The sequence below is a fragment of the Corapipo altera genome, unplaced genomic scaffold, assembly GCF_003945725.1.
Source record: "Corapipo altera isolate COAL_440 unplaced genomic scaffold, ASM394572v1 23b, whole genome shotgun sequence".
Classification (NCBI taxonomy): domain Eukaryota; kingdom Metazoa; phylum Chordata; class Aves; order Passeriformes; family Pipridae; genus Corapipo; species Corapipo altera.
In genome coordinates this window covers 8,515,883-8,533,757 of record NW_020884885.1, presented here as the reverse complement: position 1 = coordinate 8,533,757, position 17,875 = coordinate 8,515,883, and the positions used below count along the sequence as shown (strand labels likewise).

General features: G+C 40.5%; 1 protein-coding gene and 1 long non-coding RNA gene across 4 annotated transcripts in view; one reads left to right on the top strand and one right to left on the bottom strand.

Annotated features, from left to right (window-relative positions):
- The window catches only part of LOC113946589 (astacin-like metalloendopeptidase), a 26,560-nt gene extending 13,308 nt beyond the window's left edge, over positions 1–13,252 (top strand). For 2 of the 3 annotated variants that reach the window (XM_027642115.1, XM_027642114.1), the window contains exons 4-11: positions 1,264–1,381; positions 1,778–1,956; positions 6,394–6,475; positions 7,393–7,520; positions 9,130–9,245; positions 9,682–9,907; positions 11,010–11,128; positions 11,702–13,252. In XM_027642115.1, the coding sequence (XP_027497916.1) occupies positions 1,264–1,381; positions 1,778–1,956; positions 6,394–6,475; positions 7,393–7,520; positions 9,130–9,245; positions 9,682–9,907; positions 11,010–11,128; positions 11,702–11,932 (1,199 nt within the window). In that variant the 3' untranslated portion in view covers positions 11,933–13,252. Of the gene's footprint in view, positions 1–1,263; positions 1,382–1,777; positions 1,957–6,393; positions 6,476–7,392; positions 7,521–9,129; positions 9,246–9,681; positions 10,014–11,009; positions 11,129–11,701 lie in introns of those variants that run through there. The other variant, XM_027642116.1, reaches the window with a different exon arrangement.
- On the bottom strand, positions 7,088–17,799 carry LOC113946593. Its single transcript, XR_003527477.1, has 3 exons — positions 17,465–17,799; positions 14,551–14,620; positions 7,088–7,299 (listed from the first exon to the last, which is right to left on the bottom strand). It is a non-coding gene; the product is annotated as an uncharacterized LOC113946593 (long non-coding RNA).
- Between the last annotated feature and the right edge of the window lie 76 nt (positions 17,800–17,875).

The following is a 17,875-nucleotide window of genomic DNA, read 5'->3' as shown; positions in this document are numbered from 1 at the left end:
TTTATTTTTCTGTGGCATGCACCAAAAGCAACCTCTGCACAAGTGAGAGTTTACTGACATATCTCTTTTGCTGTCCTGTTAGCCCTGTGGTAGTTTGGCTAAGACTCCAGATATTTCAGTTACAGACACTAAAATATGTGGTTAATTGGGCTGTAGTCAGCTAATTAATTGTAATTTCAAATATTAGCCCATTCCTGCTAGCTACAATGCACTTTGATGTTTAGGAAGTAGAGAAGAAAAAGCATAATTTATTCACATTATGAATGTATTTTTGTCAAAATTACCACTAGGAGCACTTTTTTGAACTCTATAATTTTCTTTCAAATTTCTTATAGAAATATTCCCACACTAGAAACCCTGTAGAGGCAAAAATGGAGGAAAAGATATTCTTGAAGATATTTTTCCTTTGTTAATTCCCTCTAGTCAGTCAATAGCTCTGTCCTGTGCAAAAGGCTGCAGGAGTGATGCCTTAATCTGGACTGGGGCTTCCATACAGACCCTTCTTAAAAGATCTTACCCGGAGAGAAAACGTCACAGAAGTGAAATATGGCCTGTGCCTGATTCCCGTTCCTCAGGGAAAGGAACTGAGGAAGGCCCAGTCTCTGCGTTATCTAGTCTGCTTCTCTGCCTATGTGCTTCCAGAACTGCAGCATATACTCTTGTGGTTAGGTGAGGGTTATTTCCTTCTCTCCAAACTTTAAATATTAGGAAATTGAGATACAAATCAGTCATAGATGATTCATAACTAAGGAAGCCAAATTAGGCCAAAATGTTCCAAAGTAGATAAACACTCTGATCTTTATTTGGTAGCTGAATAGAAACACCACATGTGATCATCAGAGCCTTCGCTGTCTCAAGTGATTCCAGAGGGGCTGTGGCAGGCATTTTTTTTTCTGATAACAAAATAAGGTTTTGGTGCTTAGCTACAGTCAACTGGCTCATTTGGGATATTTTAATCTAATTATTTATATCTGAAACTGTCTCACTTCTTCTGTCCTGTCTAATGGAAGAAACAATGTAAATCTTTTGCTTTCCATCAGGGGTTTCCTATAGAATATGCATATGGATAGCTGTAATTCTTATACCTCCCCTTAAAAGTCCAATCCACTTGAAGATCTCTGAAGGCTTTGTGCCCTTTTTTTACTATACTTGTAAGATAAAAAGCTAAAAAACGTTGTGAAGTTTTAAAGGAATGCACCCCATCAATGCACCTTGGTTTTTATTAACGAAGAAAGATCTCTCCTGGCCCCATTCTCTTTCTAGCCATAACAGAGAGGTCTTGGATTGCTGATGCTCTGCAAGAGATCTCCACACTGACCTGTGTGCAGTTTGTAAATCGCACTACAGAAACAGACTACGTGTATGTCGAACACGGGCAGAGGTAAGCTCCCTGTCTCCTGAGAGTGGAAGCACTCAAAAGGTCTTTCAGATTCCTTTCTGTTTTGTTCTGGACTTAAGGAATTGCCTTTTTTTTTTTATCCTGGGAGTAAAGATTCAGAGAGCAGGTGCAATTTTTCATTTTTCTTCAGATATACTGATAGTTAAATCAGTTAATAGGCTGCAGGAATACATGTGTGTGGACTTAAAAGTAACAGGGTGTAATTCAAAAATGAGACATTTTCTTTATTGTTGTAAAAATTTTATCACATGCCAGTGACTATTTGAATGTCCCCTTCTGGGGCTGCATATCTAAAGGACCTTCGTGACATAAACGGTACATCTATATATTTGTATTTGCTGAATATAATAATTTTGGTTATTGATTGCCTATTCTTAGTTGCTGGTCTTACTTTGGAAAAATTGGAGGACGTCAAGCAGTAGGCCTGGTGAAAAATGGTTGCATGGATAAAGGAGCAATTCAGCATGAAATGAACCATGCACTGGGTTTCATCCATGAACAGGCACGGAGTGATCGGGACAGATTTGTCAAGATTATGTGGGAACACATAGTGGCAGGTATGTCCACTAAATCTTAAGAGAAAATATATACTTTCAGATAAAGGAGAATGTTTGTACTAGGGAAATTTCTGTGGCTACACCTATGGTAGTGTGGAAGATACAGTCTAAAAGTAGCTCTACATTCTTATTCTGATTGCCATCTTGAGCCCAGACTTCAAAAGATCATCAGGAATGCAAAATGTTATAGATAAGACTTGGACATGAAGTGAGACTACAGGACTCTTAACTGGGTGAAATGTGACATTCGAGATCATGGTGGGGAATCACACAGCAACTCTATCCTGGGGAAAACCATGGAAATAGGGGAAGGCAGCAAGTAGACATCTTGGCACTGGGAGTGAGTGAAATGCACATATCCTAAAATGTATATGGAAGAGGGACTCCATACTGAGACAATGGAAGCACATGCAACCACTAGCATGTGCAAAATTCTGGGACCTGGTGTGATGTGAGAGGAAAGACTCCAATTATTTCCTCCTCATGGACAGAATAATATACGCTCCCATGAAAAGAAGGAGCCATGGGGAGCAATCAGGATAGGTAAATCTATAGAAGAAAAACAAGTGGATGTTATTTAGGGAAAGGAATGCAGGATAAATAGTTTGGGCATGTGCACATGATCTGTGTGCTGGAAATGTGGGCTCATATACACACCTCCAGGTGTGGGTCTGGGCAATAAAGGGTAGAGAGAACAGCAGGAGATCAAAGGGAAAGTGAGAAAGTGGTACACAGAAGGAAAATATCAGAAGAAAGTATGGAGGAAATCACTTACCTGACAGCTGTGAGAGAGCTGGACAACTCAAAACAATTATAAAAATAAAATAGTGTATTTAGTTCATTATAGAAAATAATAGTAAATGGGGCTGGACAATCAAATACCAAATTCTCATACACCTCTTCAACAAATGAGTTATTCAGCTCTTCACTGTCAGGCACAGCTGAAAATATATCTATCTTTTTCTCCAGATGGAACTTGATTGTTTTTATTGAAAATTCCTAACACACTGCTCTCCAAACTTTTTTCAGCTATTCCCATGATATCCTAAGTAAATTCCATTTGTGCTGTTCTTTATTGAGGTTTCAGCTCTAGTATTAAGGTATAATTTTTCTGTGAGTTGTTTGCCACTGTACAAGGGTGTGCCATGTTTGAAATGCCAGCAAAGAATATACCAGAAAAGAGGAATTGAAAACATTAAGTTATATATATTAGACACACAGAATCTTACACTAGTTTTGCAGAGGGAAGTCCACATGTACAGATGTCATAATTTCTGAAGGACAGAGAATCACAGACTATGCTGAGTTGGAAGGGACCCACAAGGATCATCAAGCCTTGCACAGGACCATCCCCAAGAGTGACACCATGTACTTGAGAGTATCATCCAAATCCTTCTTAAACTCTGTCAGACTTGGTGCTGTGACCGCTTCCCTGGGGAGCCTGTTCCAGTGCCCAACCACCTTCTGGGTGAAGACCCTTTTTCTAATACCCAGCCTAAATCTCCCCTGACACAACTTCAGGCCATTCCCTTGGGTCCTGTCACTGGTGTCCTCCAGGCTGAACAGACCAAGTGACCTCAGCTGCTCCTCATATGGCTTCCTCTCAAGGCCCTTCACCTTCTTCATTGCCCTTCCTTGAACACTCTCTAATGGCTTAATGTCATTCCTATGTTGGGTGCCCAAAACTGGACACAATATTCAAGATGAGGCTGCACCAGTGCAGAGCAGAGCAGGACAATCCTCGACCACCTGCTGATGCTTTGCCTGATGCCCCCCTGGACATGGTTGGCCCTCCTGGCTGCCAGGGCACTGCTGACTCAGATTCAACTTGCCTACGACCAGGACCCCTAGATCCCATTCCGTGACATTGCTTTCCAGCATCTCATTCCCCTGTCTGTACAAACATCTAGGGTTGCCCCATTCTGGGTGCAGAATCAAGCATTTCCCCTTGTTGAACTTCATATGGTTGGGGATTGCTCAGCCCTCTAATTTGTCAAGGTCTCTCTGCAGGGCCTCCCTGCCTTCAAGGGACTCAACAGCTCCTCCCTGTTTTCTGTCATCTGCAAACTTGCTTAGTATCCCTTCCAGTCCTGTGTCCAAGTCATTTATAAAGATGTTGAAGAGCACAGGGCCTAAAATGGAGCCCTGTGGAACCCCCACTGGTGACAGGCTGCCAGTCTGATGTTACCCCATTCACTATTACACTCTGTGCTCAACCCCTGAGCCAGATGTAACCAATCTCTAATTCAGGCACAGTATCATGAAAGGATAAATGAGGGGAAAGACATAAAGACAAGACTATGCAAAAGGAGATGGGCTATATCTTCAGTGTTTTAACAGTGTTCACCAGGGGTGGAGAATGAGACGATTTGTGTTACAAGGGAGTTAGAATGCAGAGTGTATGCAGCTCAAGCACTGTAGGGAAAAAATGCGAAGATATAAAGGGAAAAGGAAATAAAGAAACACAGTTATGTTCATGAGGACTGTTAGTGTACATCTCCTCTAAAAACATGCTGCTGTGCTCATAGCAGAGCTCCTTCTGACTTTGGTGGTGCAGAAGTAGACCTCAAGACCTTTTGCAGCTTCCCAGCTCTCTCACACAAGCTGTTCTCTTGCCAGGACTTCCGTACTGTGGATGTTTTCTGGATTTTGTTTTTATCCAGTAATTTACCTTGGAAGCCATCCTACTTCTTTGTTTTGATAAAATGCAGCCCGATTGGTTGCTGTCCACTTAGTTACTTGAAACTCAGCTTGTTTTTCCCAAACTTTTGTGAAAAAAAAATATTCAGAAGAGTCATTACACTTAGATTCTGGCAGAGGTAGATTTTATTTATTTTTTTTTTATAGTGGAAAAGATAGGGTAAGTCCCCACACATGTGCAGGTCTAGACAGCCAGATCTCTCTGGCATGTGATGAGGGAGATGGTTGTTTGTTGGCAGCACCTCACTCCAGCCAGGATGCCATTACTTTTTCTTTATTTAGCAAAAAAATTCAGCAAAGCACTTCTGTGCCAAACAGTAGCCACATGCTCAGATGTTTCACTGCATTTGAACTGTGTTCTCTGTTCATCACCTCAAAAGAAGCTGTGCACTTGCTGATAATTCTTTCTGAAGTCAGTATAGCAGATAAGAGGAACTGAGATTAAAACATAGTCAGGAGGGCCAATGCCGTTGAGAAACAGTTTAAGCCTTAATGAGGCTTTGATCTATGAAAAGCTCCAAAGTTGTGTTTATCCTCAAATTTTATATGACTGAGGATTTTGAATCTTCTTTTTGCATGTCTTAGCCCTCAGCCCAGGACCAGCGCTGAAGGGCATTACTGGCTGAGATTTCCTCTTGTTGCAAGCCTGCTGAGTTGTGTAGGCTGCAAAGATATCCAATTCTGAACTCTTGTCCAGATGGTCCGTGGTTTACAAACCACATTTACAGTTACAATAACGAAGTACAGAACTGGAAAGGAGTGCCCAGTGGTTAGGGCTTTAGCTTCAATGCCAGACTGACTTCATTCAGCTCCCTGCTCTGACAGTGCTTGCTTGCCTGCCTGTCTTACCATGGCCAAGAGACCCAGAATGCAATTCATATTCATGCTCTACAGTCCATGGAGAGAACGAGGTGTCTTCTTCAGATAAAACTCCCTCCAACTGTGTCTCTCTTTCTTTCCCTCTCCTCTGACTAACCTGGAAGCCTTGAGGAATAGCTTCAGTGCCTAACTTAGAGAAATAAAGCTAGGTGACATGAATTCCCATCTCTGTCCCTGGTCCTCAGTCCTGTATCAGTGTAACACTTTTTTATCTCATATTGGCTTTTTAAGGTTAAACAGATGAAAAGCAGCTATGTTCAGACAGAATTTGTTTAGCTGAGTTTCTCTGCTTCATGTGAATCATATCTCTCACTGTATTCATTGCTGATGGATTTGATAAGAGACAAGGCCAGAACATGACTGATAACATGGCCTCTGGGGCAAGGAATCCCTTTCTTTTGTGGTCTTATAACCCTGTGGTAGAAAGACTCAGCAAGACCCATGCATAGCTCTGAATTTTTTACCTACGTGGGTAGCCAGATTTCCCTCTAAAGGTATGGATGCAGCTTTGGAGATATAGGTTGGATGTTTATAATATTCAAGATAATGCTCTGAATTGTATTTGGAGACATCCTAAAGAAGATGGACAGATGAGTAGTTTTGCTTGAAGAGTGTAATGGATTCATTGATTATATCAAAACTTTGACTTACTTGATTCACTTTATATTCTGAAACCTACTAGACTGTAAAAATGGATTCCCATGGGCTTCAAAAATCTCAGGTGGTTTTGCCAGATCCGAGATCTCATGAGAACAAGTATTAGTATCCAAAGTTGCTCTTAGGATTATGACAGCAGGCAGTGTACTATTAGAGCAGCAATAATTGTTCTGACTGAAATGTTGCTTTCCTACCTTACAGGGGAACAAGGGAACTTTGGAAAAATGAATTCCAGAAACCTGGGTCTTCCCTATGACTACTCTTCAGTGATGCACTATGGCGCGTAAGTTGTTTTCTGAAATGTCTTTTCGAAGGAGCAAACAGCTTTCAGATCTAGGAAGAAGCAGTTGCTCTGTGCAGGGAATTAATTTGCTGTTCATTTAAAATTGAGTGAATGGACATAATTAAGAGCGAGCATACTTCCTTTGTCAGCAGGAGTCCTGGAAAACAAGAATTGATATGGACAGAAGAAAAACATAGGACAACATTTTCTTTCACCGTACTCCTGCCTCTTGCAAGCAGAGGCCTTTGACATGGCTGTGGTCCAAAGTCTAACCGTTTTGAGTCACTGATCTAAACTAGTTCTGAAGTTCTGTACTAAATTATTTCATTAATATAGTAACAGCTGATCATAGACAACAACATTTAAGTATAGAGGCAAGAAAGATGGATTTATTTTTTTATATCATTAAGATGTTGTATGCTGCCTTATACTCATCTGGGAGCACTGCCTAAGGCTGCATTTTAGTCCATAATGTACAAGCTTATATTATGTGCCTTCTCCTTTATTTCCATGAGCAAGTAACAACTTCTGAGCAAAACTGTGAAATAAAACTTGCCTAGCCAAAAGCAGGAAACTGCAAACGGCTAATAGGCAATTAGTAACTGAGACAGAACTACTTCTGCTTCTCTGCCTCAGGAACCAAGAATGTGGGATTCAGTTCGTTTTGCCAGGACATTGGTGAACTCTCTTGACTCAGGACAGTGCAGCTTTTTCTGCTTCCTTGCCTTCAGCTGCTGCACACCAAATGGCTGCCACGCTGATCCTCTTCAGGGAAGACGAGCTGATCTCTGAGAAGCTTCTTGTCCTTTTCCATTCTGTTCATTCTGTTCATGTGGTATATGAATATGATTATGCAGTTAGAGAACTTCACTGTCTAGGAGAAGTAATCCAGAAATGTGATTTCCTTATTCCTACAGGTACGATTTCTCCAGCACTCCAGGGAAACCAACAATTGTACCAGTTCCTGACCCCTCTATACCCATTGGGCAGAGAGAAGGGCTGAGTAATTTGGATGTAGCCAAAATCAACAAGCTCTACAAGTGCAGTAAGTGCTGTAGATAGAAGGCATGTGAATCCTTATACAGCTTATGTCTGTGGGCACCGACAGACATCCCCCAAAGGAATTCAGCCATCAGTCCCTTCAATACATCTCTCCCTCACTCTACAAGAGGAAACAACTATCCCTGTGCCAAACCCCTGCCTTCTTGGAAAGGACAATTTACTTTCAATAATTCACTGTCATTCTGAGGTATCCTCACCTAATCCCTGCTCTTTGACATAAGCAAAATCTATTAGTGAAATCACGGGTGCTACTTCTTCAAATTCTTATTTCAGGAGAGCTTGGAAGTTTGTAAAGCATGTAACCTCTCCTCAGCCATGATTATACCTTAGGGTCATGTGCCTCAGTAGTCCCAGCAGGTTTGTGATTTCTCTCAACTAGAAAATGACTGAAGGGTTGTAAGTATGGGTGCCATTCAGAAACCTCTTTGAGGAGAAAACCACAGGCTTTTTGTATAGCTATCTAATTCCTCGCTCCATCCATTTCTTAACTCATCCCTGTGGTATCTTAAGGTCTAGAAATACCTAGCATTCCTCTGTAAGCAGGAACTCTTCAGCTGAGACGCACAAAACAGGTGTAACATCATGCTCCTGCAATGCATGGGTTTTGCTTGAACTCCCAGTACATAGGCTAATTGATTTATATTTTACTTTTATGGCATGTTATTCAATTAGTTTCCACCAAAACAGGAAGAAACATTATCAAGGCCTAAATATTAGTGTACTAAATTCTGCTCTGAATTCTGTTAGAACTTAGTTAAATAATTAGAAATTAGAAGGAAACAGCATTCCTTCCTTTGGATAGTTAGGTACAGAAATCATTGCAGAGAGTGATTCCTCCAAATCCTTAACTTCAGATAAGACAACTTTACAATGACTGTCATGGTCTCAAAGATAGTGATAAAAATATTTAATTATATTTATTCTTGAGAGTGGGACTGGGAATGAATCACACTTCAATACCATTATTATGTAATTTCATAATTAGATCTGCATGTCTGGAAGAACTAAATTAAATTTAAAAAAAAAAAAAAAGAGAGAAAAACTCAGGTGCAAAGCAAAAACCAAACACGAAAAAGTCCAGTTGTTTCAGGAAAAGCAGGGAGCAAGAGAAATATGTCATAAATTCATATGATCAGATGTCATATATTCGTGTTTTGTAATCGAGGGAGTTACACATAGTGCAAGAAATGAAGATGTGGAAAGATGAAAGACAGATGAGATCAGACTTTGTATATCAGTCACTAGGTCTGTTGCTAGACTTCAGTGCTGTTACTATTTTCCCCCAGTGACTACCCCTCTTTTCAAACTTGATTTTTGCATATACTTATAAATGCACACATTTGCTGATGGGAATTGATATACTGATTTCATTGAAACTAGTTCCGTCATCGAGGTTAAGGAAGTTCACAGCCGATCCAGGCCTTTTTCAATAAGTTTTACATTAGGAACATCAACACAATTGTAAGCATTATAATTAATTTCTCTTTTGCAAGCTTCATTGATGCAAATGGTTGGAGAGACTTGTCAGGCATTCCGGGAAGATTTTTGTGCAGTTTTCATTCTCTTCAACACTGTTTGGTTCTTCCCTTCAGATTGCTGTAGTTCTGTGTTGCCTAAATCCAAAGGCTCATTCTCCTCTGTCAATTACCCATCTCCATATCCGAACAACAGCAACTGTCTGTGGTTGATCCGCATCCGTCGAAGTAAGGTAACTTTTATTAGGAGAAAAGAGGTTTGAACCTCAGTGTCTGGACTATGCAGCATTATTTCATTATCGTGAGTACCCCCTGGGAGTCAGTTTCATGGATCAAGACATTTATTTTGTTATGCAGTGAATGAAAGACAGTCTCAACAATTTTCATAAGACTTAAGACTATGAGATGCCTTATTTAACTTGATTTTTATCCAGTTCAGATTGGATGGCTTTTCAAAGACAAGCAACAGTGAAACATCAGTCTCTGGGGGCTCAGTAATAGGATAGCTAGGTGAAATTCTATGCTCTTTTAAAAAAGAAAGTAAAGTTTCAATGATACATGGATAGTAAAATAAATATGAAGTTCTGGTTCACTTGATAACCATTAGATGGTTTGAGGCTTTCCCTGCGGATAGCATTAAACCCCACATCTGCTTTCTTGTTTCTCAAGGTTTTCCTGCAGTTTGAGGCTTTTGATCTTCAACCCTCCCCAGACTGTTCTTCTGATTATATAAAAATTTACAATGGAAACAGCAGAAATTCCCCTGTCTTGCTGGACAAGTACTGTGGGAAGGATTCATTGCCCTCCTTAGTGGCATCTGGATCAACAATGCTGGTGGAGTTTGCAAGTGATGAGAACATTACAGCCACAGGATTCAGAGCCTCCTACAACAGGGGTATGAACTCTCCTTTACAAAGTTTACAGAACAGCATTAATAGTATTTATATGTAAGAATTTAAAATTTTTACTATATACTCCAGAGTAGGTCTCTGTCATACTTTAGACTTTCCCAGCAATTACTAATGCAGGAGGCCAGGCAATGATGGGTCTGAAGTCTCAGAGGAAATACAAAATGGGATTGCATGGATCTTATGTTAGTAATCCTGAGATCCCACTCACATTCTTCTGAGAGCCTGTGTTAGGCTTCTTCATATCTCCAGAACCATTTCTTTAAATAAAAACAATGCAATGACTTTAATTAATAGCAGTGGTGCAGCCAAAGAGCACAAAGACTGCAGAACTGAACAAGAGATCTCAACCAGTGAGATGTAAAGCCAGTAACCAGGCAAGATGTTATGCAAGGTTTTGTAGGATTTTATGCAATGGGAGAGGTACTGACCTTGGGTAACTTACACTTTCTGAATCAAAAGCTTTTGTTATGTGCATGAAACACAGTGCTTACTGTAGTCACTTGAGGAGTGTCTGTTTTGCAAATGCACAAATGCATTATGGACTGCCAGACAAAATTCTGTTGTGCTGCAGCATGCTTTCAGTTAGGCAGTAGCCCAAATAACTTGCTGCTGCTTTATTTCAACTGAAAATCCAAACCTTTTTACAGCATAAATTGAAGAAGTCTTAGAAATGTGTCATTTTTACTCTTTTTGCATTATTTGATGGAGTCATTTTTAGAAAGCACTACTAGATCTAGCTTGATAATGCAATCTTGAATACTTGAGCTAATTCTTTTCTGAAGTGCAGGTACTGCCATTAGAATGCTATGCTAATATGGTAACACTCAATTTTAAAGACAGATACAACTTTAGATGTAGCTGTTCTCTGTTCTCCAAAGGTTGTTTATCAGATATGTTTCTAAGTTCCTCCAGTACAGCTGCTGATACAAATATTAAGCAAAGAAATAAAATATTTCAGCAGTCAATTTTCATGGTAGTACATTTTTTTCTTGGCTTGAAGAAATAATACAATCGAATATATGCAAGCTCATTTCTACTGACAAAATGCTCTTGTTAATATGTCTTTCTCTGTTTTTCACTCTTCAGTGAATTGTGGAGCCACTTTCAGAGATTCAAATGGAGTCATCACTTCTCCAAACTACCCTAATAAATACCCCAAAAACAGAGCATGCTTCTGGATCATCAGTTCTCCAGTAGGATACAAGGTAAGACACAGATGAATTCAGTTATGGGTTTCATCACTGTTCTCTGATGAAATGTGTTTCCCTTGGAGGATAAGAGCTGAAATGTCACTTTTTTCAGTAGGCATTCTCAGAGTAAAAATCTGAAAGCAAAAATTCATTTTAAGAACTTATGTTGGATCTTGGAATCTGAAGTGCTCAGCAAGGGAAAACCTTTACATGTGCATGTGAACTCATGAATTTAGCTTGTACCAGTAGGTACAAGCTTTGTTCAAAATAATCCCTAAGTAGGAGTTCCCACTAGAAAACTCAAACATTGCACAGGTGTTGGTTTTATATTTCTCTAGAGAAAAGAACATAAAGCGTAGAGGATCAATCTTGTCCCTTGCTTCTTCTTCCAATCCAAATACTGATGAACTAAGCAAATAATTTGATACTTATTTGCATTGCCATATGAGATCAGGATGTGGTGCAACCACAGAATAAAAACCAATGCCTGCATACAAGTATTTTAAATTATTTGTCCTTGTTACATACAAAGAGTAAGAGAAAAGGCTGTAACCTGAAAGCAAAGTGCTTTCTTTGTATTTTCTCCAGATATCTCTCAAAATGTTATCCTTTGAGCTGGAATATAGTGACAGATGCACCTATGACTACTTGCTCATACATGATGGAAGCCAACCTACATCACCTGCAGTTGGCCCTTACTGTGGGACAGAGAAGGTTGCAGACTTTACTTCCACTGGAAACTTTGTGCTGGTTGAATTTCACAGTGATATAGTTTGGGAGTTGCCTGGATTTGTGATGAGTTATACATTTGGTAGGTAAGTCCTATACAGATGGGGGTTGAAAAACAGAGGATGAAAATAAGAGTCCAGCTAGCCAAAGGTGAAAGTCAAAATGCCACCAATTTCAGAAAAAAAATATAGCTCCCTGATACCTTTCACAAGCTTGAAGTTTGATCTCTTAGTCTTACATCTGCAGTGGTGTAATTTGCATGGTGAATCATGGACAGAAATGTTCCTGCCCATGGGATGCTTCTGTCTGAGATTGTAGGCTTTTTGTTTTGCTAATCCCATTGCTGGTGTTGCATGGCCAAATACAATAGCAGAGCTGAAACTATGTAAACAGATTTTTAAAAACTTCTAGTAGTAGAAACTGTGCCCATAAAAAAATCCAGAGTATGGCTATGTAGCAACTTTAGCCTGTATTCTGGTAAATGTTATTACCCAACCCTAATTTGCATTCCAGTGTACATACAGAAAAACCTTCAGACACATACTTATTTATGCTTTGAAGCCAAGATCACTTACACAGTTCCTATAAGTACCTGTGCTTAGCCTGGAAATCTCCATTTTACACTGAAGGTGCAAACTAGGATGTTTGTACAGCATCTCAACTTGAAGAATTGCACTACCCTCTGTGAGATGAACGAGGTCAGGGAACAAATTTAACTAAAGAAACAGTTAAGAGTGGCAGGAACAAGCAGTGAGGGAGAGGAAATGGAGTGAAGCACCTATTGTTGCCACTTTGCTGTGGCCTGAGTCAGGTATTGAAACTGTCCATGGGGCATTACCAAAACATTATTTAAAAATGAGGCCTGAAAACTTAATGCAGAGTGCATTTATTGAATGTTCTCTTTGGAGAACATTTTAGGTGTGAAGTACCTTGTCTGTAGAGAGAAATCTTCCTCCTCTGAGAAGACAGCTGAAGAGGAGAAAGAAATCACCACCATAAACAGCTAGCACTTTGCCTTGATTTGATGTATTCAGAATTAAATGCTAATGCCAAACAGAGAGATACCAAAATGTAATAAATAATAAAAGTTTTTGCTGAAATTATGCCTTTGTGAAGAAGAGCATGTGGAAAATGCCCATTTGCTTTCCTGGTGCTAGGAAGGCAGCCAAGAAAATTTTGAATTATGATGACTTTTTTGTGTGTGTGTGGTTTTGGGGTTTTTTTTAAGGATCTGTAATGTCTTGCTTTTTAAGCACTGGTTAATTTTCACCCACGGCAGACTGATAATTGATAAATTATGGACATCAGGGTCTAGAGTTTTCTTGCATCATAGTAGGAAAGTGCATGCATAGCAGACAACAAATATTTGTAGTTCTTACAAGTTCCTGTCTTCTATTTTTAACTTCAACTTCAGACTGTAAAAATGCTAATTCTTCTCTCTGAGTCTGAGGACTTTCATGGAGGTGCAAAAGTAATAACCCCGTGACAAGTCTCATTGTATAACAACATTGAATGAATCCCTGTTTTAAATAGATAGTGCTGAACACCTTTGTAACTTGAATATTACTTTACATTCCCTTCCCATGGCCTGATGTGGGGCCCTACATAGGTCCAGTGTTTTAGGTGTTCACCCATATTTAGTAAAAGAGCGTGAACAACATGTCTAAACAGCAATATACCACATATAGGAACATTGGTCTTGCAATTTGTTCCTAGAAATATGGTTTTAAGTAAATATGGCAATGTGACGATCAAGGTGCTTTATTTGTAAGCAAGCTCTTCAACAGTAACAGTACAGAAACGCATTCCTGAATGTGCAGACAGGCTGAAATATAACATGATGAATAAGTTCTCTCTTTCACAGAAAAGACTTTTCAGCATGAGATCTAAGGTTCTTCTTTTAATGATTTCTGTTAGGGGTCCTTGCTAACTGCTTTCCTTAGGGGATATGCACATTAGCTGGAGCTTCCACACATGCTTCAAACCACCTCCTGACCCTCTGCAGATATCAAAACCTCTCATTATTTCTAAAATCTCTGGTTTCCTGACAGTAGTCTCTACTTTAGGTTTCCATTACTCATCTATAAATCTGTGGCCCACCAAACAGGAAAATGCAAGATAGAAAACATCCTCATGAATGGCATCCTTCCTTCTTAAAATGATGGCCACTCACCTTGATCCACAGTTAGTTGTGAATCAAAAATGGAGAAGCTGTAGGATTCACAAACCCTCCTAAGAGCTTAGGTGTAACCCAAATGCACAGTGTAAGGGGACTTGCATCTAACAGACAATAATCCTTCCACAACAGGCGTTGCCCATATATATAAATATTATATATAAGCTTGCTCTTAAGATTTATAGTCTGAGATGTATGAATTAAAAGTAACCAGCCAGTAGAAACAATGGACAGTATAGCCAAAAGTTGAGATTCAAATACCACCATAAGAGGATTTTCAGAGGTTCTAATGAAAGTTCAGCACTCAACACACTTTTGAAATCTAAAATGTAAGAATTTAATTTAAAAACCAGAGGTATCTAGCAGTGAGGAATTTATATATGTATTCCCATAGAGGTACATACCTCATGGCACAAACAGGTATTACCTTAATTGTGTACAAACCCAGACCTATTTAAAGAGAGACACGCTTCCAGAAGCCTGTGTGTGTGGTAGAAACAAGAGTGTTTGTGTCCATATGTTCTGCTCTTACCAGCTTTGAGACTGTCCTGGTTCCTATCCGGGAGGCAAATCAGAGCCTTCAAGTGTTATGCTTTTGTAGTCTGTAAGAACCAGAACAGTGATCTGTCAATTACTGCTGTAGGAGAAAAATAGCCTGGAATAAAGCACTACAGAAACACACAAAAATGCACTACTCATAGATCCTTTTTTGTGTTTAATTTAAAACATGTTTGCCTTACATAAATAACTGTGGTTGAGACGACACTTGCATGACTACAACCCTAGTCACTGAATCATAGAGTCATAGAATAGTTTGTGTTGGAAGGGACATTTAAAGGTCATCTAGCCCAAAACTCTGCAATGAGCAGAGTCATCTTCAACTAGACCAGGTTGCTCAGAGCCTTGTCCAGCCTGACGTTGAATGCTTCCAGGGACTGGGCATCCACTGCGCAACCTGTTACAGTGTCTCACCACCCTCATTGTAAAAAAAAATTCCTTATCTCTAGTCTAAATCAACCCTCTTTTAGTTTAAAACCATTGCCCTCTGTGCTATCACAACAGGCCCTGCTAAAATGCTTGTTCCCATCTCTCTTATAAGCCCCCTTTAAGTACTGAAAGGCTACAAGAAGGTCTCCCCAGAGCCTTCATGTCTCCATTGAACAACCCCAACTCTCTCAGATTGCTCTCACAGGACAGGTGCTTCAGTTCCACAATCATCTTTGTGTCCTTTCTCTGGACCTTCTCCACCAGGTCCATGTCTTTTCTGTGCTGAGGACTCCAGGCCTGGGCATAGTACTCCAGGTAGGGTCTCACCAGACAGAGCAGAGAGTCAGAATCACCTCCCTCGGCCTGCTGGCCACACTGCTTTTGATGAAGCCCAGGATACAATTGGCTTTCTGGGCTGCGAGTGCACATTGCTGGCTCCAGCTTTTCAACCAGTAAATACCTCAAGTCCTCAGCAGGGCTGCTCTCCTGTTCATCACCCAGTCCATGTCTTGCAGTCCCTCCACTCAAGAAGTGCAGGAAGAGAGGCTGACAGTGAAAACTGAGGCAAGAAGAATTTTGTTGTGTATCTCAGCCTTCTCCTTATCCATTGTTGTGTTCATTAGAGTTGTGTTCATTGGGGGCGATGCTTTCTTTGACCTTTATTTTCTGGCTGACATACCTGTAGAAGACCTTGTTACTACTCTTTGCATCCCTTGCCAAGTTGAGCCCCATCCACACCTTAGCCTTCCTGACCCCATTCCTATACAACCAGGCAGCATCCTTATGCTCTTCCCAGGATACCCTTTCCTGCTTCCACTGCCTGTGCATTTCCTTTTTGCCCTTTAGTCTCAACTCAGCCATGCCAGCCTCTTGCCTTCTTTTTCTGATTTCTTACACCTGGGGATCAAGAGCTCTTGTGCTTTATGATCTGCCAGATCTTAAAGATCTACCAGCTTGGTTCTGGTCCCTTGTCCCCGGGGGCAGTTTCCCAAAGGGTCCTATTAACTAACTCCTTTAAGAGCTGGAAGTTTGTTTTCCTGAAATTCAGGCTCCTGACTTTACTCTGCCTGATCCATATCGCTCAGGACTGCAAACAATGTCTGACAGAAAATAAGGGCAGCTTTTGATGGGCTGTAATACAGTTGGTTCCTCATCTAATAGAAGAAAATGAGCCTATTGCAACAGCAAGAGAGTACTGAAACTCAGTTTTCAATTTCACTCTGCCCTATTTCCCACACTGAACTGCAAGGAAAAACATTACAGCCTGGGAGACTTAGTATGCAAACGGTCACATTTTTACTTAATTTAAAATTTTTCAGATCCAAAACTTTACTATGATGTTCCATTATAGTAATCAAGCCCCAAGATTATCAAGGCCAAGTCTAATACACTGGGGCACAGTTTCACAGCGAGTTAGAGAAGAGCACAGCTTTTGCAGCTATAACTGTGTAGGACAGAGAATGCAACAACTGAGTTTGGCAAAGAGAAGACACACGAACCAAAGACGATTTAATCTCTCCTGGACTTCAAACAGAAATTGAAAACCTTACAGGCTAAGTTGTCACATAGGATTTTATAATCGAGTTCGCTTTATCATGGGAAACATCAGCGGGTAAGAGAAGAAATAAAGGAAAGCTCCCGCTGTTCCGTTGCCAAATGGCTTTTGGTGTAGGAGCTGGAGAACTGCGGGGGCCGGGCCCCCTCTGGCGGACACCTGCAAGGGAAAGGGAACGGTAATGGGAACTTGTCGTACCTCTTCTCCAGACACGGGACAGTGAGCTTTTCTCCTGCCCTGGTCACGGCGCTCAGGTCCATCTGGCAAATTCAGCCGAGGCGTTTCTCAACAAGGATATTCAGTTTCTCTAAGTTGCTTCCTCCCGTGCCTCTCTGTTGGTGGTGCTGTCTGGTTAGGAAGGTTCTTTCGTTCACTGTATTTTTGTCTTAAAGAGCAGCATTCAAAATTCCATCTGTCAGTCGGTAGGTTGCACTATAACATTAAGATTCAAACTTCCTCTTCCTCTTTTCCTATTGATCAGCTCAACAGCAAAGACAATGAAGTCTTTTGTTTGAGTTTATATTTTTCTCGATTCCCTGCTTTATGCCTACGATATGTGGAATTTCGGGTGATCTCTAGCATAATTGCTAAACAGGTGCGAAGTTTATCTTCCAAGTTTGATACAGTCGTCTTTCCAATGTTTTTTGAAAACAAAAAAAACAACCAAAACCAAACAAAAAAACCACCCAACCAACCAAAACAAAAATACAAACAAAAATGAAACAAATAAAAAAAATAAAAAATTGAGAGGGGAAACCTCCATTGTTTTTTTCTTTAAATTTAGCTTTGTTCAGGTATTAACAAGTCTTACTTCCTTGAATAAATCAGTCAGTTTCCTAATTTAATTGTGTAGGTTTTTACAATGTGGACTTATATATTAACCTGAAAAGAATGCAAAATGTACCTGCAAACTCACGCGGTTAGCAGGATGACTCATGGTACACTCAGTAACTTTCTGGAAACCCTGCAGGACATTCCCTTCTGAGGGCACATAGACCAACACTGGCAAGGATGGGCTGGAGATAACAGGAGTTTTGCAATTCAGTCGATTCTTGCTGTTCTGAACCAGGATCTCACCACAGATTTAAGACAAAAAAGACCCCAAAACCAGAGTAACTCGGGGGCAACCCTGTCAGCATTAGAGAAGACACTTTTTGGTCTAATCAACGCCCACGGCTAATGTCCGCCGGGACATGGCGCTGCCGGCGGCACCAGACTACAGGTACCACAATGCATCGTACGCCGATGGTGCCCTGGGTGGTGGCCCGGGCAGCCCGGCAGTGGGACCGTGCGGAGCCCTGGGCAGTGTAGTTTA